Genomic DNA, 15384 nt, shown 5'->3' with positions numbered 1-15384 from the left:
CGTGTTCGGGCGAGGAAGCTGGAGTCCTGAGACCGCGGCCTCTGTGCCCAGGTGTGTGCCGCCCCGGAGCCGAGCTCGTCCACGGGGACAGAGCAGGGCGAGCTGGTGCCCCGCAGGTGTCGGGTGAACGAGCGAGTGAGCAGGAGCCCTGCTGGGGGCGGGGACAGTGAGGGCGAGTCACCCTCTTGGCCCAGCACACCTCTCCATCCTTGTCCCGACACCCCGAAAGTGAGTCGGGGGTCATGACCATGAAGGCAGGGCGGTGGTGGTGGGCGACCTCCAGCCTTCACTCACCTCGGAGGGTCAGTGCCTGGGACTCCAGGGGGACCTGGACGTGTGACGAGGGTCCCACACTCTCTGGGGTCACCTCTCCTGGGGACGCGGAGACAGACAGGAAGTCCCTCGCCGAGCCTGGCGACCATCCCTCTTTCTTGCAGAGGCCAAGGCCCCAGAGGAAGAGGAGGAAGTTGTTTCCCAGTTTCTAAAATTTCGGTGAATTTGGAGCTGGGCTGAGCCAGATTCTGGGAAGCTCTGAGTCTTCGGGCGGGGGGGCGGGGGGGGGGCAGAGGAAGGGGTGAGAGGGCGGGGCCTGCGGTGAGGCCCTTCTCACTTCCACTTTTGGGCTTCGTTGCAGTCTGTCCTCTGGGGTGCGACCAGTTAGTCTCGGAGGAGCCTGGCTGCCCCGGTGCCTGAGCCACTGCTGGAGAGGGCGATGGGGTTGCCCTCGCTCCTGCGCCCCCCTGCTGCAGCCGGTGACCAGGCTGGCTGCCCGCCCTGCCGCCCGTGGGCCCTGCTGCTGTGGGCTCTGCTGCTCCTGGGTGAGTCAGCGTTCCTGGTGGGACGGGGCCAGCGTGCCCCTTGGCGGGGCTGAGCCCGGGCGAGGATGAGGGCTGGAGCGGGAGGCACGTCAGAGGCCGAACTCTGATGACCTGCTGGCCTTGGCGAATTATGACCGTGGCAGAGTTTGGGATAAAAGTGTGTCCTTTGCCTAATCTCACTGGGCACTGGGGTCTCTGAGGCTCCACCAGCCCCGCCTCGGAATCTGCTCCAGGGGAAGTCTGGTGCCCTGGACTCGGATGACGGGGGGCCGGCTGTTCTCCTTCCTTGGAAATGTGTGTTTCTCGGGGACCCCATCTCAGATGGGAAGGCCAGTGTGTTTTCAGACGGGTGGAAAGAAACTCGAAGGCACACAGGGGCTGTGGTCATGCTCTGCACCCCAAAACCGACGTCAGGCAGCAGAGACCACTTCCCTTCCCTGGCAGAAGCACAGGGCCTGGGCACCCAGGACGCTGCGGCTCAGCGGACCCCCCGGGCGGTTCTGGGTCCATCCTGTGGGGACCAGAGAGATCGTGCCTGCTCGCGCCACACGGACTGGGGCCCCAGCCCTGAGCTGGAGAAAGCCCAGGTCTCAAGCCGAGGGGGGCTGCCCGTGCTCTCGCTGTGGGCCAGGGGCCAGGGCCGAGGGTGCAGAGGAGGAGTCCAGGGCGGGCCTCCTGGGAGATCCTGCTGCAAGGACTGTCCCCAAGCTCAGCGCCTGTAGCTGCCACCTCACCCCCTCAGGGTCTGTGCACAGGCCTCCCTCACGGGACACTCAGGTCGGTAACGGGACCTGTGTCAGCCTCTGCCAACGTCCCCGCCACTGGGCAGGACGGCCAGGCAGGCGTGTGGCGTGTTCCTTCATTCGCCCTCTGGCTGTGTCACCAAATCTGCACCATCTTTCTCTCCTTATCTGGGCCACCACATTGGATGTCCGTCACTGATGAGTCAGTTTTTACAGCGCCCTCGGACTCGGCCTAGACCACGCTGACTCCTCTCCCACCAAATCCACGCTGTCCTTGGAAGTCCTGACGTGGCCAGGCTGTGGCTGAGTCACGGGCCTCCGTGCCGTGCGGTGCCCGCTGCACCAAGCCCCATTCCACCCTCCCGACCCTGCCCCTGCCCGCTGGCCCCCTCAGCCAGGCGCGGCGTCCCTGCGCTTCCGGCTCCTCAGGTGCCACAGACCACCTGTGGCACCATTCAGTCAACGCTATACAGGCTCTGCTCTGGGGACGCAGCAGGCAGCGGGACAGCAGGCCGCCCTGCCCTGCCCACTGGGCTCTCTCAGCCTCACGACTGTCTGTGGAGCGAGTGAGCGGTGATTGGTTCTCTCTGCTTTCTCATCTCTTTCTCCTCTCCTCCTGCTCTGTCTCTGGGTCTCCAGCCAGTGCCCCTGCCCTGACCCCTACCAGCCCGGCATGCGCTGGGTTTCAGCCGTGCCCCCCATGCCGGCTCCCCGACCTGTGGCTCTCGCCATGTTCCCAGCTGCTGTGGGGACACCTCCAGATTGATTTGCCAGCTCAGATAAAAACAAAACATTCAGGATCCAACTGACTGCCCCCCCCATTCTTCCCTTCCTAACCTTTCCCCTAGTCGCCCACTGCCACCCCCCTGCCTCTTCGGGGGCCAACCTCTCTCCTTCGGCCTCTGAAATGCCTCACGTCCATCCGGGTCCTCTCCGTCCCCTCCTGTCATCACTACAACTCCAGGCTGTCCTGTCTCCCACCTCCGGGCACCCCACCCGTGATTTCCAGGGTGTGGCCGATGAAATCTGTGGCTACTGGAGAGCGCGCACCCTCCCGAGGAGGAACGAGCGCGGGGCATGGGTATGAGCTGGGAAGGGCCACGAGGCGTCAACAGGATGCCGTGATAAGAACACCTGCTGTGAGGGGACTGGCGAGTGGCCTGCCCGAGCGGGACGATACGGAGCTTCCTGCGGAGGCCACGCTGAGCGGAGACCTTGCGTGATAAAGAATGAGCCCCTTGGAGATGCAGAGGAAGTGGGTTCAGGGCAGCGGGACCAGCCAACTCAGAAGCCGGAGTTTGCGGCTGGTGTTACTGGAGCTCAGTGAGCCAGCCCCAGGAAGGGACCCCGGGGGCTCGGAGGTCAGGTGTGGCCTAGAACATACCGACACCTTATTGTGCGAGTGAAGCAAGGCCGTCGAAGGCTTGTAGGCAGGGAGCAGTATTATCTAATTTGGTACATTTAAAAGAACTAGCTTCTTGCCCGCCGGGTGTGCTCAGTGGTTAGTGCCGACCCCTGCACCAAGAGGTCACCGGTTCGATTCCCGGTCAGGGCACACGCCCAAGTTGTGGGCCTGGTCCCCAGCGTGGGGCATGCAGGAGGCAGCCAATCGATGTTCTCTCTCATCAATGTTTCTCTCTCTCCCTCTCCCTTCCTCTCTCTCTCAAATCAATAAAGAAAAATAAAATAAAATCACTAGCTTCTCGAACGGGTTGTAGGGGAGACAAAGAAGTGGGGAGATAAGTCAGGAGAGGGGAGAAGGCTGGGCAGGATCCAGGCTAGCGTGGTGGCCACGGCCACTGAGCAACGAGGGATCCAAGATCTAAGTCGGAGGCAGACTCTACAAGACCCACGGTGTGGAGGGGTGGGCTGTGGGAGGAACAGAGGGCGGGCAGGTCGCAGGCCAGAGAAAGTGTCGATGGGACACGGTGAGTGGAGACGGGAGAGAAATGGAAGGTGGCCCCTGACAGACCAGGGACTTCCAGTGGACAGGAGGGTGCAGACAAAACCGTGACCAGCTTACGTAGAAAGAAATGGAGAGTTCTGGCTGTGAAGGGAACAACAAGAAGTTTGGAATTACACTGGGGGGTTAAGTGAGAGAGTGTGCTTTTCGTGAAGGATGTCGGAGGGGACGTATGTTGAGAAAGATGTGGCAGAGGAGACGCTGAGACGCAGAAGAGGGAGGATGAGGGGATGCCTGGGCGGACACACTGCCCAGGGACGAGGGAGGAAGAGGAGATGCCGGTAGGCTGAGGACTGGGCTGGGAGGATGGAGAAGAGCCGAGCTGGGGGTGAGGGAGCCAGGAGCATCCCTCCCGGGCAGCAGGGCCTGCGCTAGGGAAAGGGGTGGAGCAGCTGCTCCGAGTCCTCGTGTCCTCACAACACGGTGGCTGCAGGTTTGCAGAGCCACCAACCTGCCGGCTCCAGACGGGGGAGGGCCAGGGGAGTCTCTGGGATCAGCAAGGAAGCGATTATTTGGACAGTGATGCATGACTCTGCTTTCTCTCCTACAGCTCCTGCTGCCGGGAAACCCGGTAAGTCCTGACCCCCCCGCCCCCCCAGCGGCCCTTGCACCCAGCAGGGTACCCAGGTGGAGCAGGGAGGGTGCCGCTCCCTCGCCCTCTCTCCCTGCTCCCTGGAAGCAGGGACCAGCAACAGGTGCAGGGGCGCCTCTGCCCCGGTTCTGTGCTGTGGACACGGCACAGATATTGTCACAGACAATAACTCCGCCCTCGACCAGGGAGTCCTGGGTTTGGGTCCCGCTAAGGGCATGTACTTGGTTGCAGTTTGTCCCTGGCCCTGGTTGGGGTCATGTGGGTGGCGACCACTCGATGTGTCTCTCTCACATCGATGTTTCTCTCTCTCTTCCTCTCTCTCCCCCTCCCATTTGATCTGAAGATAAGTGCAAAAATGTCCTCAGGTGAGGATAAAAAAAAAAAAAGAAAATAACTCTGCCCTCTCTCTCAATCGCCTTCCTCTCTCCAAATGCAGCCAATTCTACCCTAAAAAGAGCCCAGGCGACAGTGTTGATAAATCCTCTATTTTGCATGTACCTGAGGGCCTAGGGGCTTTGCCAGGAACAGGAGAGAAGCCACTGGCCACTGCTCGGGTGGGCGGACGGTGCCTTCTCACCGCTGCCGGGACCCCAGGACTGCGGGGGGAGGCCTCTCCCAGGGCCTGAAGCAGGCTCCCTGCACTGGCCTCGCGCTCTCCCTACCCTCTGCCCTGCTGCTGTGGGGCGGCAGGTGTTCTAGGGGATAAGGTAGGACGTGCAGTCAGAGCGGAAACCAGCGTCCGCCTCGCGTGCTGACCACACCTCCTCCGTCCTGCTCTGCAGTTTGCCATTGAGTCCCAACACCTAGGTTTACAGGGGAGAATGGGTGCTCACAGGCATGTGTGCACATGTGCACGTGCGTGTGCGTGCATGTCCATGCGCATGCGTGAGACACACACATGGACACGCACACGCACACGCACACGCAGAGGGAGGCCCTCAGTCCGGGGACTGGCCAGGTGCACCTTCACTTCTAGAGCCTGTGCCCGGCCCCTGGTGCCTCCTCGCTCCCCCTCTCCTGCAGAGGAGAGGAGGACTCCCCGGAGGCCCAGGGCCCGAGGGGGGGTGCGAGGCAGGCTTTGCCTGCGGTCACAGACAGCTCTGGGCCGCTGTCCTCCGTGTGGGCCGCTGTCCTCCGTGTGGGCCGCAGGATCCCAGGGGCTCCCTGTCGGAGAGTCAGGCTCCGTTTCCTTTCCTCATGCACCTCGCTCTGCCCCCAGCGGATCTCCCGAAGGCCGTGGTGAGCCTGGAGCCCCCCTGGGTCAACGTCCTGCGGGAGGACACCGTGACTCTGAACTGCCAGGGGGCCCAGAGCCCTGGGGACCGCTCCACCCAGTGGTTCTTGAACGGGACGGCCATCCTAGCCCAGGCCCAGCCCAGCTACAGCTTCCAGGCCAGCAGCAACGACAGCGGGGAATACAGGTGCCAGACGGGCCAGGCCAGCCTCAGCGACCCCGTGCATCTGGACGTGACTTCCGGTCAGTGGTGGGGGTTGGGCTAGGTGGGGCGGGGCTGGGTTAGGTGGGGTGAGGCGGGCCCCACGGGCCTGCCGCCTGACCCCTGCTGACGGCTGGGGATTCTAGGAGAGCCGGTGGCCTTTCCTAGGGCTGTGGGTCATTGGAAGTCATTTTCGCCCAGTCATTTCCTTCCCACCTTCCCTGTGGGTGCCGCACAGCACACCAGGTCGCGGGGCCTCGCTCCTGGTTGACAGGAAGGTGGTTCGGCCATCGCAGGCTGCCGGGGCTGAGGGAGGCCGGAGGAAACCCTGACCCACAAACGCCACTTCTCCAGCAGAGCAGCAGCCAGGCTGGGCCCCGGCCCTGGACGTCACCAGCCCTGGAAACAGCGAGCCCCTTCCCTGAGTCTCCGTTTCCCCTTTGCTCAGTGGGTGTCGAGCCCCCTGGGTCCTCTCCTCGCCCCGCCCCCGTGCTGCCCAGTCCTGACACAGGCAGGCGCCACAGACGTCTGCTGAGCCCAGGGATGACGTCACGCTGCTCGTGGCAAAAGCTTTCCAGGAAGAGCAGCCAAGACGTCGTGAGACAGGCCCCTTCCCTCAGCTCACGCCCAGACCGTCCTCAGAAGCACACAGCAGGCCAGGTGGTGCGACTCCCCCTCAGCCCAGCGGGAAGGGACAGGCCGGGAGGGAAGGCCTGGTGGCCCTGCCCCTCCAGGAATAGGAGGAGGTGAGGGGACCCACTGGGACAGGGAGTCCCCACCAACAGCCACACCAGGCTAAGGGACCCTCACATGAGGTGGACGCCGCCCTGGAGGCCCTGGGTCAGAGCACCTGCAGCTCCAGCCACCCTGGGCATGCCCGCAGGGGCCACTCGTACACAGGGGCCGCCGTGCACAGCTGGCTGTGTGGGCGCTAGGGTGCCCTGCCTCCAGTTCTCACTCGACCCCAGCGGTGGCAGACCACCACTGCCCAGTCCATGCTACTGGGACCAGCACCTCCCCGGCCCCACCCAGTCCCAGGCCACAGCTGGGAAACAGGACGCTGGGCTTCCCATTCCTACTGGGCGGTGACTGTTGTCCAGCAGGAGGTGCCATGTGCTCAGTCCTGGGGTCCACGTAGACCCAGGGCGAGTGCGGAACTGGGCAGCGAGGAACCCACAGGGCTCAAGCGTAGGCTCCACGGACCAGGCAGGCCCTGTCTTCACCGCCTGTCCCTGCGTCTCCCAGGCCTCTCCCCAGGCCCTTGCTGTGGCTCAGGCTGCCTCTGGGGCCTCAGGCTGGTCCTTCCGCCTCAGTCAGGCTGAGTGAGGCCGTGGCGATAGCATCCCACGGCTACAAGTCCAGGTGGCCAGCACCTGGGTGTTTAGGTCAGTTGCCTTCCTCAGGAGCGGCAGCTGTCCCAGGAGCTGCCCAGGGGGGCTGGAGCCCTGGCCTGCAGCCCACACAGTGACTGTGAGCCCAGTGGTCAGCAGGACGCGTGTAACGCTGACTCGGGCAGCTGCACCTGCCCGCATGCAGGTCCAACTCCGTGCTCCAGTTAGCAGCAGCAGCAGACAGCCTCAGGAGAAGCTGGTGGGGATCCTCCAGCAGGTGCCCCACCCGCCAGGGCTCCCGCGTGGCCGCCCAGTACTGACAGTGCCAGCTGCCCCTCGGCCACCAGGCCCCTGCTGCCGTCTCTGAGCCTGCCGGGCAGACCAAGCCGCTGCTGGACGGCAGGCTGAGTGTGGGGAGACATCGCTACAGTGGGGTCGCTGCTTGCTGCCCTGGCACCCCAGCAGCAGAGAGAAAGTTGGGCCAGCGTCCAGCGGAGATGTGAGCGCCCCCAGATGTGCAAGGGCGGCCACGCTGCCCGTGAGCCCCGCCCCCTGTAGTAGCCACGGTGCCCAGACAAGTGGGTGACTCAGACCCGCACAGGCCACTGGGAAGCCCAATCACTGAAGGCTTTTGTGTCCAAGGAGAAGCAGAACCGAGTGAGACGCTGGTGCAGACAGGACTGGGACAGGCTGAAAGGGAATGAGTCAGGGGCCCGGGCGCGGGGTGGGGGGGCCGCCAAGCAGACAAGAGGACAGTGTCCGGAGCGGTGAGTTTCCGCCGCCGGGAGGGTCTGTGCTGTGACTGCACCAGGAGGTGCCACAATGTGGCTGAAGAGAAAAACGGGGGAGCACCAGGAAGACAGCTGCTCACGCACAGGGGTGCTGCCTGTGTGAAGACCCGGGCAGGGTCACCCAGTCGAGAGGGCGCTTAGCCGGGCTTGAGGCATCCAGCTGCGACAATGCCCTCGGTCCAGGACACGGAGACCGGGCTTGAAGAACACGCCCTGGGGAGCCTCCAGCGCCAACACCAGAATCATGGCACCAGCCTTGTGTCCCCTCCAGCATGGGGGTGTAGAGGAGGGGTGTGGGTTGTACCCCTTCTCCACAAGGCTCCGGGAGATGGACGGAAACACCTTTTGTTACTCAAAGCAGAAGCTGGGCCCAGTCCCCGAGATCTGCACCAAGACGAGTGTCCTCAAGGACACCAAGGGGGCCCTTTGCATGAACCAGCCCGAGGCAGACACACCCCACTGTCCAGGGTACGACCTGGTCGCGGCAGAGACTCCGCGGGGAAGGAATGGCTGCTCCAGTGGCGTCCGTCTCTGCGGAGGCGGTGGCCCCGCAAGTGCGAGAGGAGCGAGACTGGCTGCGGGGGCCACCGGCGGCCGCTTTGACATTTCTCTGGCTTCTGCTCTACTTTTAAAGTCCTGACCTTTCTCGGCCTCCCCACCTGCCCTGACCGAATCCTGACGTAAAGGCAGCCGGGGGCACCAGGACCGCTCTGCGTGGCCTGCAGGGAGTCCACCAGGGTCTCGATTCTCCAGGAGAGGTGTATGTGGAGCACGAAGGCAGGAAAAGGGGGTGCAGGCGTGTCCCCAGCGGGAGAGGCAGGTGTTCTAGCTTGTGTGATGCAAGTAGCAAGAGCCCGGCATGGTCTCTCTGCGTGGTCCCCGGGGGCGGTGGCCCCGAGTTCTCTCTGTCGTCATTCTCCCCAGCACCCTGGCAGGCTCTGGGGCCGGTGTAGACTCGGTGGCCCTCATTCTGATCTGCAGCAGGGCCTGAGCACCTGACGGGGCAGGTGTGGCTTTGTCTCTCTCTGTGACCCCTGCCCCGTTCCTCTTGCCCTGCTGTCTCCACCCAGCTTCCTGTCCGATCCCAGCCCTGCTCCGTCCCAGAAAAGCCGTGCATGGCTGAGCCAGGACAAGCGTCCTCCTTCGCTCTGTTCCCTACACAACAGAACATTCACTGTTTGTTCTCCCTCAGCAAAAGGATGGAAACGGGCGGGGGGTGGGGGGGGGCTGCACAGCAGACTGAGGCTCCCCGGTGACACCGAGGCTTTGGACAGAGACTCCTGAAGGAAGCTCCATGTTCCCTAACATTTGTCAAAAGAGCTAATATCTGTGGGATGTCCATGACTTTCTATGATCCCCAAAGACACACGCCTCCTGCGTCAGACAGGAGCCTCCCTCCTGCCCCAGGTGCCTGTGGCCTAGGCAGTTCAGGGCTGGCGCCGCCTCCTCCCAGGACCGGCGATGTGCCAGGAGCATGGTGCCAGGTGTCCATTTCACGATGAGGGAACCGAGGCCCAGAAGTTAAATGACTTGACCAAGATGACACATTCCGCCCAGCCTGTCCCGCCCATCAGGACGGCGGTGAGTCCAGATCTGCGTCTTCCTGTGTCTTTCAGCCTGGCTGCTGCTCCAGACCCCTGGCCTGGTGTTCCAGGAGGGGGACCCCATCGAGCTGAGGTGCCACAGCTGGAAGAGCTGGTCTCTCTACAAGATCACATTCTACCAGGATGGAAAGTCCAAGCGGTTTTCCCACCGGAATTCCAGCTTCTCCATCCCGCGAGCAAACGCCAGTCACAGTGGCGAGTACTACTGCTCAGGATTCATCGGGCAGTTGTTATACAGATCACAGCGCATGAACATCACTGTCCAAGGTGGGAGCCCAGTCCAGGCGGAAGGAGGGGACGATGGTTAGGACCCAGGGGCAGTGACGTGGTCCTCCCCGTGGGCGCAGGGGCTCCCTGTGCTCCTGAACATTCCTGAGCACTGTTCTCATGCCCATCACTCGTTGGGCACGGCCTGTGCCTGAAAGATCACTGCTGGGCACAGTATGGGGGGCTCCCCTCCCCACGGCCCCTGAGATCGAAGGGAAGCCCCTCCCTCTGCAATGCACCTTAGGTTAGTGGACAGACCTGGGGATGGGGAGGCTCAAGTCCCGCCACAGAAACCCTGAGCAGCTGAGGTTGGGGGAGAAGGAAGTGCTGTCCCTGTGAGTGGCCCAGACACAGCTGCAGGGGACCAGCACTGGGCATTGCCTTGGGGGTTGGAGGGACAGGGAGCACATGGCCTGTCCTGAGTTCTGTCTTCCCTAGTGCCCGGCTCGGGCAACGACTTCCTGGTTGTGACCACGGCGGCCGTGGCCGTGGTCGCTGGCATCATTGCTGTGACTAGTGTGGCTGCCATCGTGACCTGGATCTGCTTCAAGAGACGCAAGAGTTCAGGTTTGTGGCTCTTCTTGGTTTCTCTCGTTACTGGCGCCTCCTTAGCCGAGGCCCTGAAACATTGCCAGAGACCTTCTCTTCGGGCTAGGAACCCTCAGCATTCAGACGTAACCCTGTGTGCTAGTCAGCCATTCATCTGTTAACTCCTTCATTCTGCGAGGCTTGAACGAACTTTCTTACGGGTGGCTCACCGTGCTAGATGCTGTGGACGATATCCAGAGGAGGAGGCCCAGTCTGCGCCCGCGAGGAGCTCACAGGCTCACAGACAGGGAGGCCAGACGTACAGACAGACTTCAGGGTTAGACGGGATAAGAGCGATGGCAGAGAAATGCGGAGACCATTAGAGACGCTTTCGCGGGGGGGGGGGGGCGGCCTGTGGTACGTCTCAGCTCCATGGCTCACCCGCTGTGTGACCCTGGCTGAGTTCCTCAACCTCTCTGTGCCCCAGTTCCTTCATCTGGAAAAGAGGACACTAACAGACGCTACCTCCCAGGGGCGCTATGAGGATGATGAGGCCGAAGCTCTCACAACAGTGGCTAGTGTATGGCACATAGCGCGTGAGCGTGAGATGCTGTCCTTACGGAGGAGGCGATGGTGGAGGGTAGCAGTGAGCCGGGCAAAGACAGCTGCTGGGCGTTCAGGTCAGGGACCACGGACGTGAGGACCAGTGTGGCTAGGACGGGGCTGGGCGTGGCGTGAGGAGGGTGCTGTCGAAGCCATGCGCTAGGAGGCAGTAAGAAGGAGAGAGGGGCGGGGGCAGACAGACGGGCACGGGCGAGGCCATGACCACGTTGAAGATCGATCTGTAGGGGTTTGACCGCTGTGTCTCCTGGGCCTTCATGTCCCCCAGCACTCAGCTTGCCACCCGCTGGGTGCTCGATAAATGGTTGTTCACTAACCAACCAGCCAAAGAACTTGGACTCGGGGCAGCGGCTTCTCCCCGCTCAGTACTAACGAGTGCACAGAGCTGAGGGAGAGGGAAGGCGCCCAGACATCTAACAGCAAATTGTCGCAGTGCACGGCCCTGAAAAGCTCGGAAAGGCTCGAGGCCCGAGAAAGGACGCGCTGCTAATTCCGCTCAGGATGGCAGCCAGCACTGCAGGTTCCGAGAGGCGAATAGGGAGACTTGGCGAGACACGGAGGGAGAGAGCAGTGCTTTCTATGTATTACTTATCCTCACCGAGGACATTTTTTGCCTTTATCTTCAGATAGAGCGGGAGGGAGAGAGGGAGAGAAACATCGATGTGAGACAGACACATCGAGTGGCTGCCACCCACACGGCCCCGGCTGGGGCTGGGGACAAACTGCAACCAAGGTACATGCCCTTAGCGGGAACCGAACCCAGGACTCTCCGGTCCGCGGGCTGACGCTCTAACCGCTGAGCCAAACCGGCCAGGACGAGAGCAGTGCTTTCTACAGGGCAGAGCAAGCCCACGGAAGAAGCCACGAGTGGCCCCTGAGCATCCCAGGAGCCCCCGTGGTTGGCTTAGCGACTCAGGTCTCTCTGGGCCGTCCTTTTGCTGTCTGGGATGGTCCCTGGGCTGCAGCAGGGGGAGCAGGGAGGGGAGCACCTGTCTGAGAGCCCAAGGGTCTGTGTGGGTCCTAACCCAGTCCTAACCCTGATCTTTGGTCCTGAGGACTCAGGTCCCACCCCATAATCTACTAACGTCCTGTGTGCCCTTCCTAACCCTCCCAGGAGCCCCTGAGAGCAGGGAAATAGGAGAGACCCTACCTGAGAAACCAGGTGAGTGCAGCCCCTCTGGGGCCCTGAGCCCCGCCTGGGGTTGCCAGGTGAATCGGAGCAGGAAGTGGCTTGTGTGAGTCCGCAGGGCACACAGGAGAGGGAGGGGGCGGGGGAGGAGGGCTGGGCTCAGATCTCTTGGTCAGTTCTGAGACTAACTCCTGGGCCTAAGGGGACCTCGCTGAACATGAGGAGAGGGACACCCGAGCCAGGTGGAGAGGGAGGAATGTGCCCGCGTCGGGCTTCCTGGGACTGGAAAGCTGGGGCATTCCCAGAGCAAGACGTGAGAGTTGGGTCTTTGGGAGAGTCAGCACAGGACAGGGGGCAGAAGATGGAAGATGGAGGCCATCGGATTGGGGGGCGGAGGAGGGAAGGAGGAGGTCTGGGGACAGCCTGCATCTGCTGAGGAGCCTGTCTCGGGGTGGTGGGCTCCGCTCTCAGAGGAGGCCCTGGGGGCAGCCGTGGGTGTCACGGGCAAAGCGTAGTTCCAGGCTTGTTGCCTGTGAGATAGATGGTCTGCCCGTCTCCATGGCCAGTGGGGCCTTGAGCAAGTCACTCCCTTCATGGGCTCAGTCACCTCACCGGGGAAGAGTCCCCCCAGGCCTGACAGTCTCAGGATCAGAGGCTGTGTCAGCCCTGGACCAGGTGGGACCATGGGAAGGGGGTTCCCGGCGACTTCCTGACCGTCAAGGGAACCAGAGCATGAAGGAAACCAGACAGCAGTCAGGCGGGAACAGGGCCCTCAGGGACCCCCCTCTACGGCCAGGGTGTGACTCAGAGGAGAACAACAGATCTGAGAGCTTAGCGGATGGCGCTGCTTCCAGCAGGGCCCCGAGCCCCGTGGCCGGGCCAAGCGGGGTGTGGGCCCGAGTCCACACCAAGGCCAAAACAGATGCAGATTGAAGCCCGAACACCATGAACTGGCCACTCCAACATGTGGCTCTATCTCCGGTGGCGTAACTGTGTTTCACAAGGCATTTATTTTGTAACCAGGACGGGCTGGGGCGGCCCAAAAGGCATGGCCGGGGTGCTGGGGGTGCCGAGGGTCTGTTCCAGGATTGGGGGCATGGCAAATGGACACTTTGTCCAAGGGACAGGGAGGACAATGCACGGTTGTCCCAGGCCCTCCCCCGCTTCTGCAGGTGCTGAGGCAGCTTTCGCGGGACAGGAGCATGAGAGATGGGGCTGTGCTCCCTATCTGCTGGTTGCTTGTTCAGTTCCTCCTTCCCTCCCTCCTCGTGCTGGCTCTTTCCTCTCTTGGGGTCACCAGTTCCTCAAAGTTCAAACAAGGGTGCATGTCATTGGCCAGTGGGCCCTGAATCTTCTCTCCCTGAAGTCTGCGGCTGCAAAAGTCCAGACTTGACCTCAGTCTGAGGCTGAGCTCCTGCCTGTGCCCAGGATCTCAGACCCCAGAAGCTGTCTACTTTGCCTCTAGGAAAACTCAGTACCTCTGAAAAGAACACGTCACACATGCCTACCTCCCCTGGGGGCTGCATGCTGCGCGGGGGTGGGGGGGCTGCGGGGGTGCAGCCTCGTGCACTGAGGTCTGCTTTGGCCGTGGGGGGGCAGCCGCAGGGTGCAGTGGGCTCCCTCCCACAGCAGGGCCCTGGCTGACCTGTTCCTTTTGCCCATAGCTCACCTCACCAATGCTGAAGAGGCTGCCAAAGTGGAGGTGAGTCACCCCCCCACTGCCTGCCCCTCCCCCCTCGCTGCCTCGGTGGCTTCTCCATGGACCCTGTTACCCCTCTGCTTTCTCTAGGCTGAGAACACAATCACCTACTCCCTTCTCCTGCACCCCGAAGGTCAAGGGGAAGACACAGATCCCCCGGATTACCAGAATATATAGACATGGAGCCGAGAGCCAGACAGGCCAGGATCAGCGTGTCTTCTAGCCGGAATCCCCCTGGGGGAGGACGAGAGGGTCCTGCAGTCCCAAATAAGGAGGGCTGCCCCGAGTTATCTGCATTAATGCCAAGGCCCCCTGTCCCGAGAGCCGCAGACAGCGTGGCCCCAGGTGACGGGCGCTCCTCGTCCCCCTCCCACGTCCACGCAGACAGTAATACTTGCTTTTATTAAGAGATTGTAGCAACATGGGAAATACTTAGTTAAAGGTTACATGGGAAACATTACATAAATACACCTGGTTTCAGAAATGTTGACACAGACTAACACTGCCGGCCTATTAAAGTGATTGTTTCACGGTGATTGAATTTCGGGTGCTTTTCTTCCTATACAGATCATGTATTACTTTTATAATAAAGTACTACGAAACAACATTCCCTTTACCTTTGTAAATTTTTTTAAAAATCATCACCAAAGGATGTGTTTTTATTAATTTTTAGAGAGAGAGGAAGGGAGAGAGAGAAACATGGATTGATTGCCTCCTGCACGCACCCCGACTGGGTATGGAACTCGAAACCTTTCGGTGTCTGGGACGACGCTCCAACCAACTGTGCCACCGGGCCAGGGCCCTTTACCTTTCAAAGGCTGTTTGGGTTGGAGTGTAGACTGCTCTGGGTCTGTTTCTCTTCAATGGTAATCTTGGGAAGGTAGAGATGGGTAGGAGGTGGGGGGAAGGGAATATTTGGAGAGGAGGGTGAGTATCCTCCTTAAAACAGAAGACTCTTCTTCCAGTGAATTTGCGTTATTTCCATGACTCCTTCCTCTTCCTCCCCCAGCAGATAAAACAATCACTCTGTTTTGCAACATCAGTTCTTAGGAAGCCAAGCTTCGGATGGGTCCTCAGAAGAGAATGCTGACTCTTCCTGCCTGTCCTTCCCCAACCACAGTTACCAGAAGGGCATGACCTCGGAGGAGCCATCCCAGGAGGTTGGGAACATGACCAGCAGCCCTCTTGGGGGTCTGGTGAGCACCCGGGGGAGGCCTCGTCTCCCAGGGACGCTCACACAGCCTCCGGGTGCATCGACTTTGCAGTCAGGATGTAGCAGCTTCTCTCTCTGGGCGGTTTCCGTGGTTTTCTAGGCTACATTTCACATTCTCACAGTCAGATTTCACACGCGCACAGTGTTATTACCACTGCAGTTACCGGCTTACTGGGGGCCACTGTTTTCAGCAATTTTAACTATGTCTTCTGTTCACGTACCTCCGTATTTCCAAACAATACAACAGGCTGCTATTTTGATTCTCCAGGGTTCGGTAGAGTCCATTTGGCTTCCCGATAAGGACGCCCTCAGAGGGCTGTTCTCACTAGACGTGTCCGCTGCGTTATCACTGCTCTGCACCTGCTCGTCGCCGCGCGAGTTCGCTGACTGCGTGTCCTTTTCCTTCTAGAGATAACAACCGCTTCGTCTCTGTCCCTTGTTTAGTTTTAAAACTACGGGCCTATTTTTAGCTTTTCCCAAAAAACTTCAAAAACATTCTGAAGCAGCTTATTGCTATTTCCCATAGGGTCAAATGACCAAGTCGTTTTCCCCCTACTTCCTTCCCTTCTAAGATTTCATCAGCAAGAAGCCCTCCTGAGATGCTCTGCCCTCGACAGTAATCTAGACGGGTTGCCCTCTCGGCCCTGCG

At 61.0% G+C, this 15384-nt stretch overlaps 1 protein-coding gene across 2 annotated transcripts; it reads left to right on the top strand.

Moving 5' to 3' along the window:
• Positions 1 to 646: 646 nt before the first annotated feature.
• FCGR2B (Fc fragment of IgG receptor IIb) lies at positions 647 to 14101 on the top strand. Of its 2 annotated transcripts, XM_036272225.1 has the most exons (8): positions 647 to 818; positions 4075 to 4095; positions 5336 to 5593; positions 9291 to 9545; positions 9984 to 10112; positions 11809 to 11856; positions 13488 to 13525; positions 13613 to 14101. In XM_036272225.1, the coding sequence occupies exons 1-8, from the start codon at positions 713 to 715 to the stop codon at positions 13697 to 13699; spliced, it is 942 nt and encodes a 313-aa protein (XP_036128118.1). In that variant the 5' UTR covers positions 647 to 712; the 3' UTR covers positions 13700 to 14101. The 2 variants fall into 2 exon arrangements, with proteins under 2 accessions (XP_036128118.1, XP_036128119.1); XM_036272226.1 differs by lacking the exon at positions 11809 to 11856.
• Positions 14102 to 15384: the final 1283 nt, after the last annotated feature.

This window comes from Molossus molossus, unplaced genomic scaffold (genome assembly GCF_014108415.1).
Source record: "Molossus molossus isolate mMolMol1 unplaced genomic scaffold, mMolMol1.p scaffold_m16_p_20, whole genome shotgun sequence".
NCBI classification, from domain to species: Eukaryota; Metazoa; Chordata; class Mammalia; order Chiroptera; family Molossidae; genus Molossus; species Molossus molossus.
The sequence above is the reverse complement of the archived record's forward strand: the minus strand, read 5'-3'. Positions and strand labels throughout refer to the sequence as shown.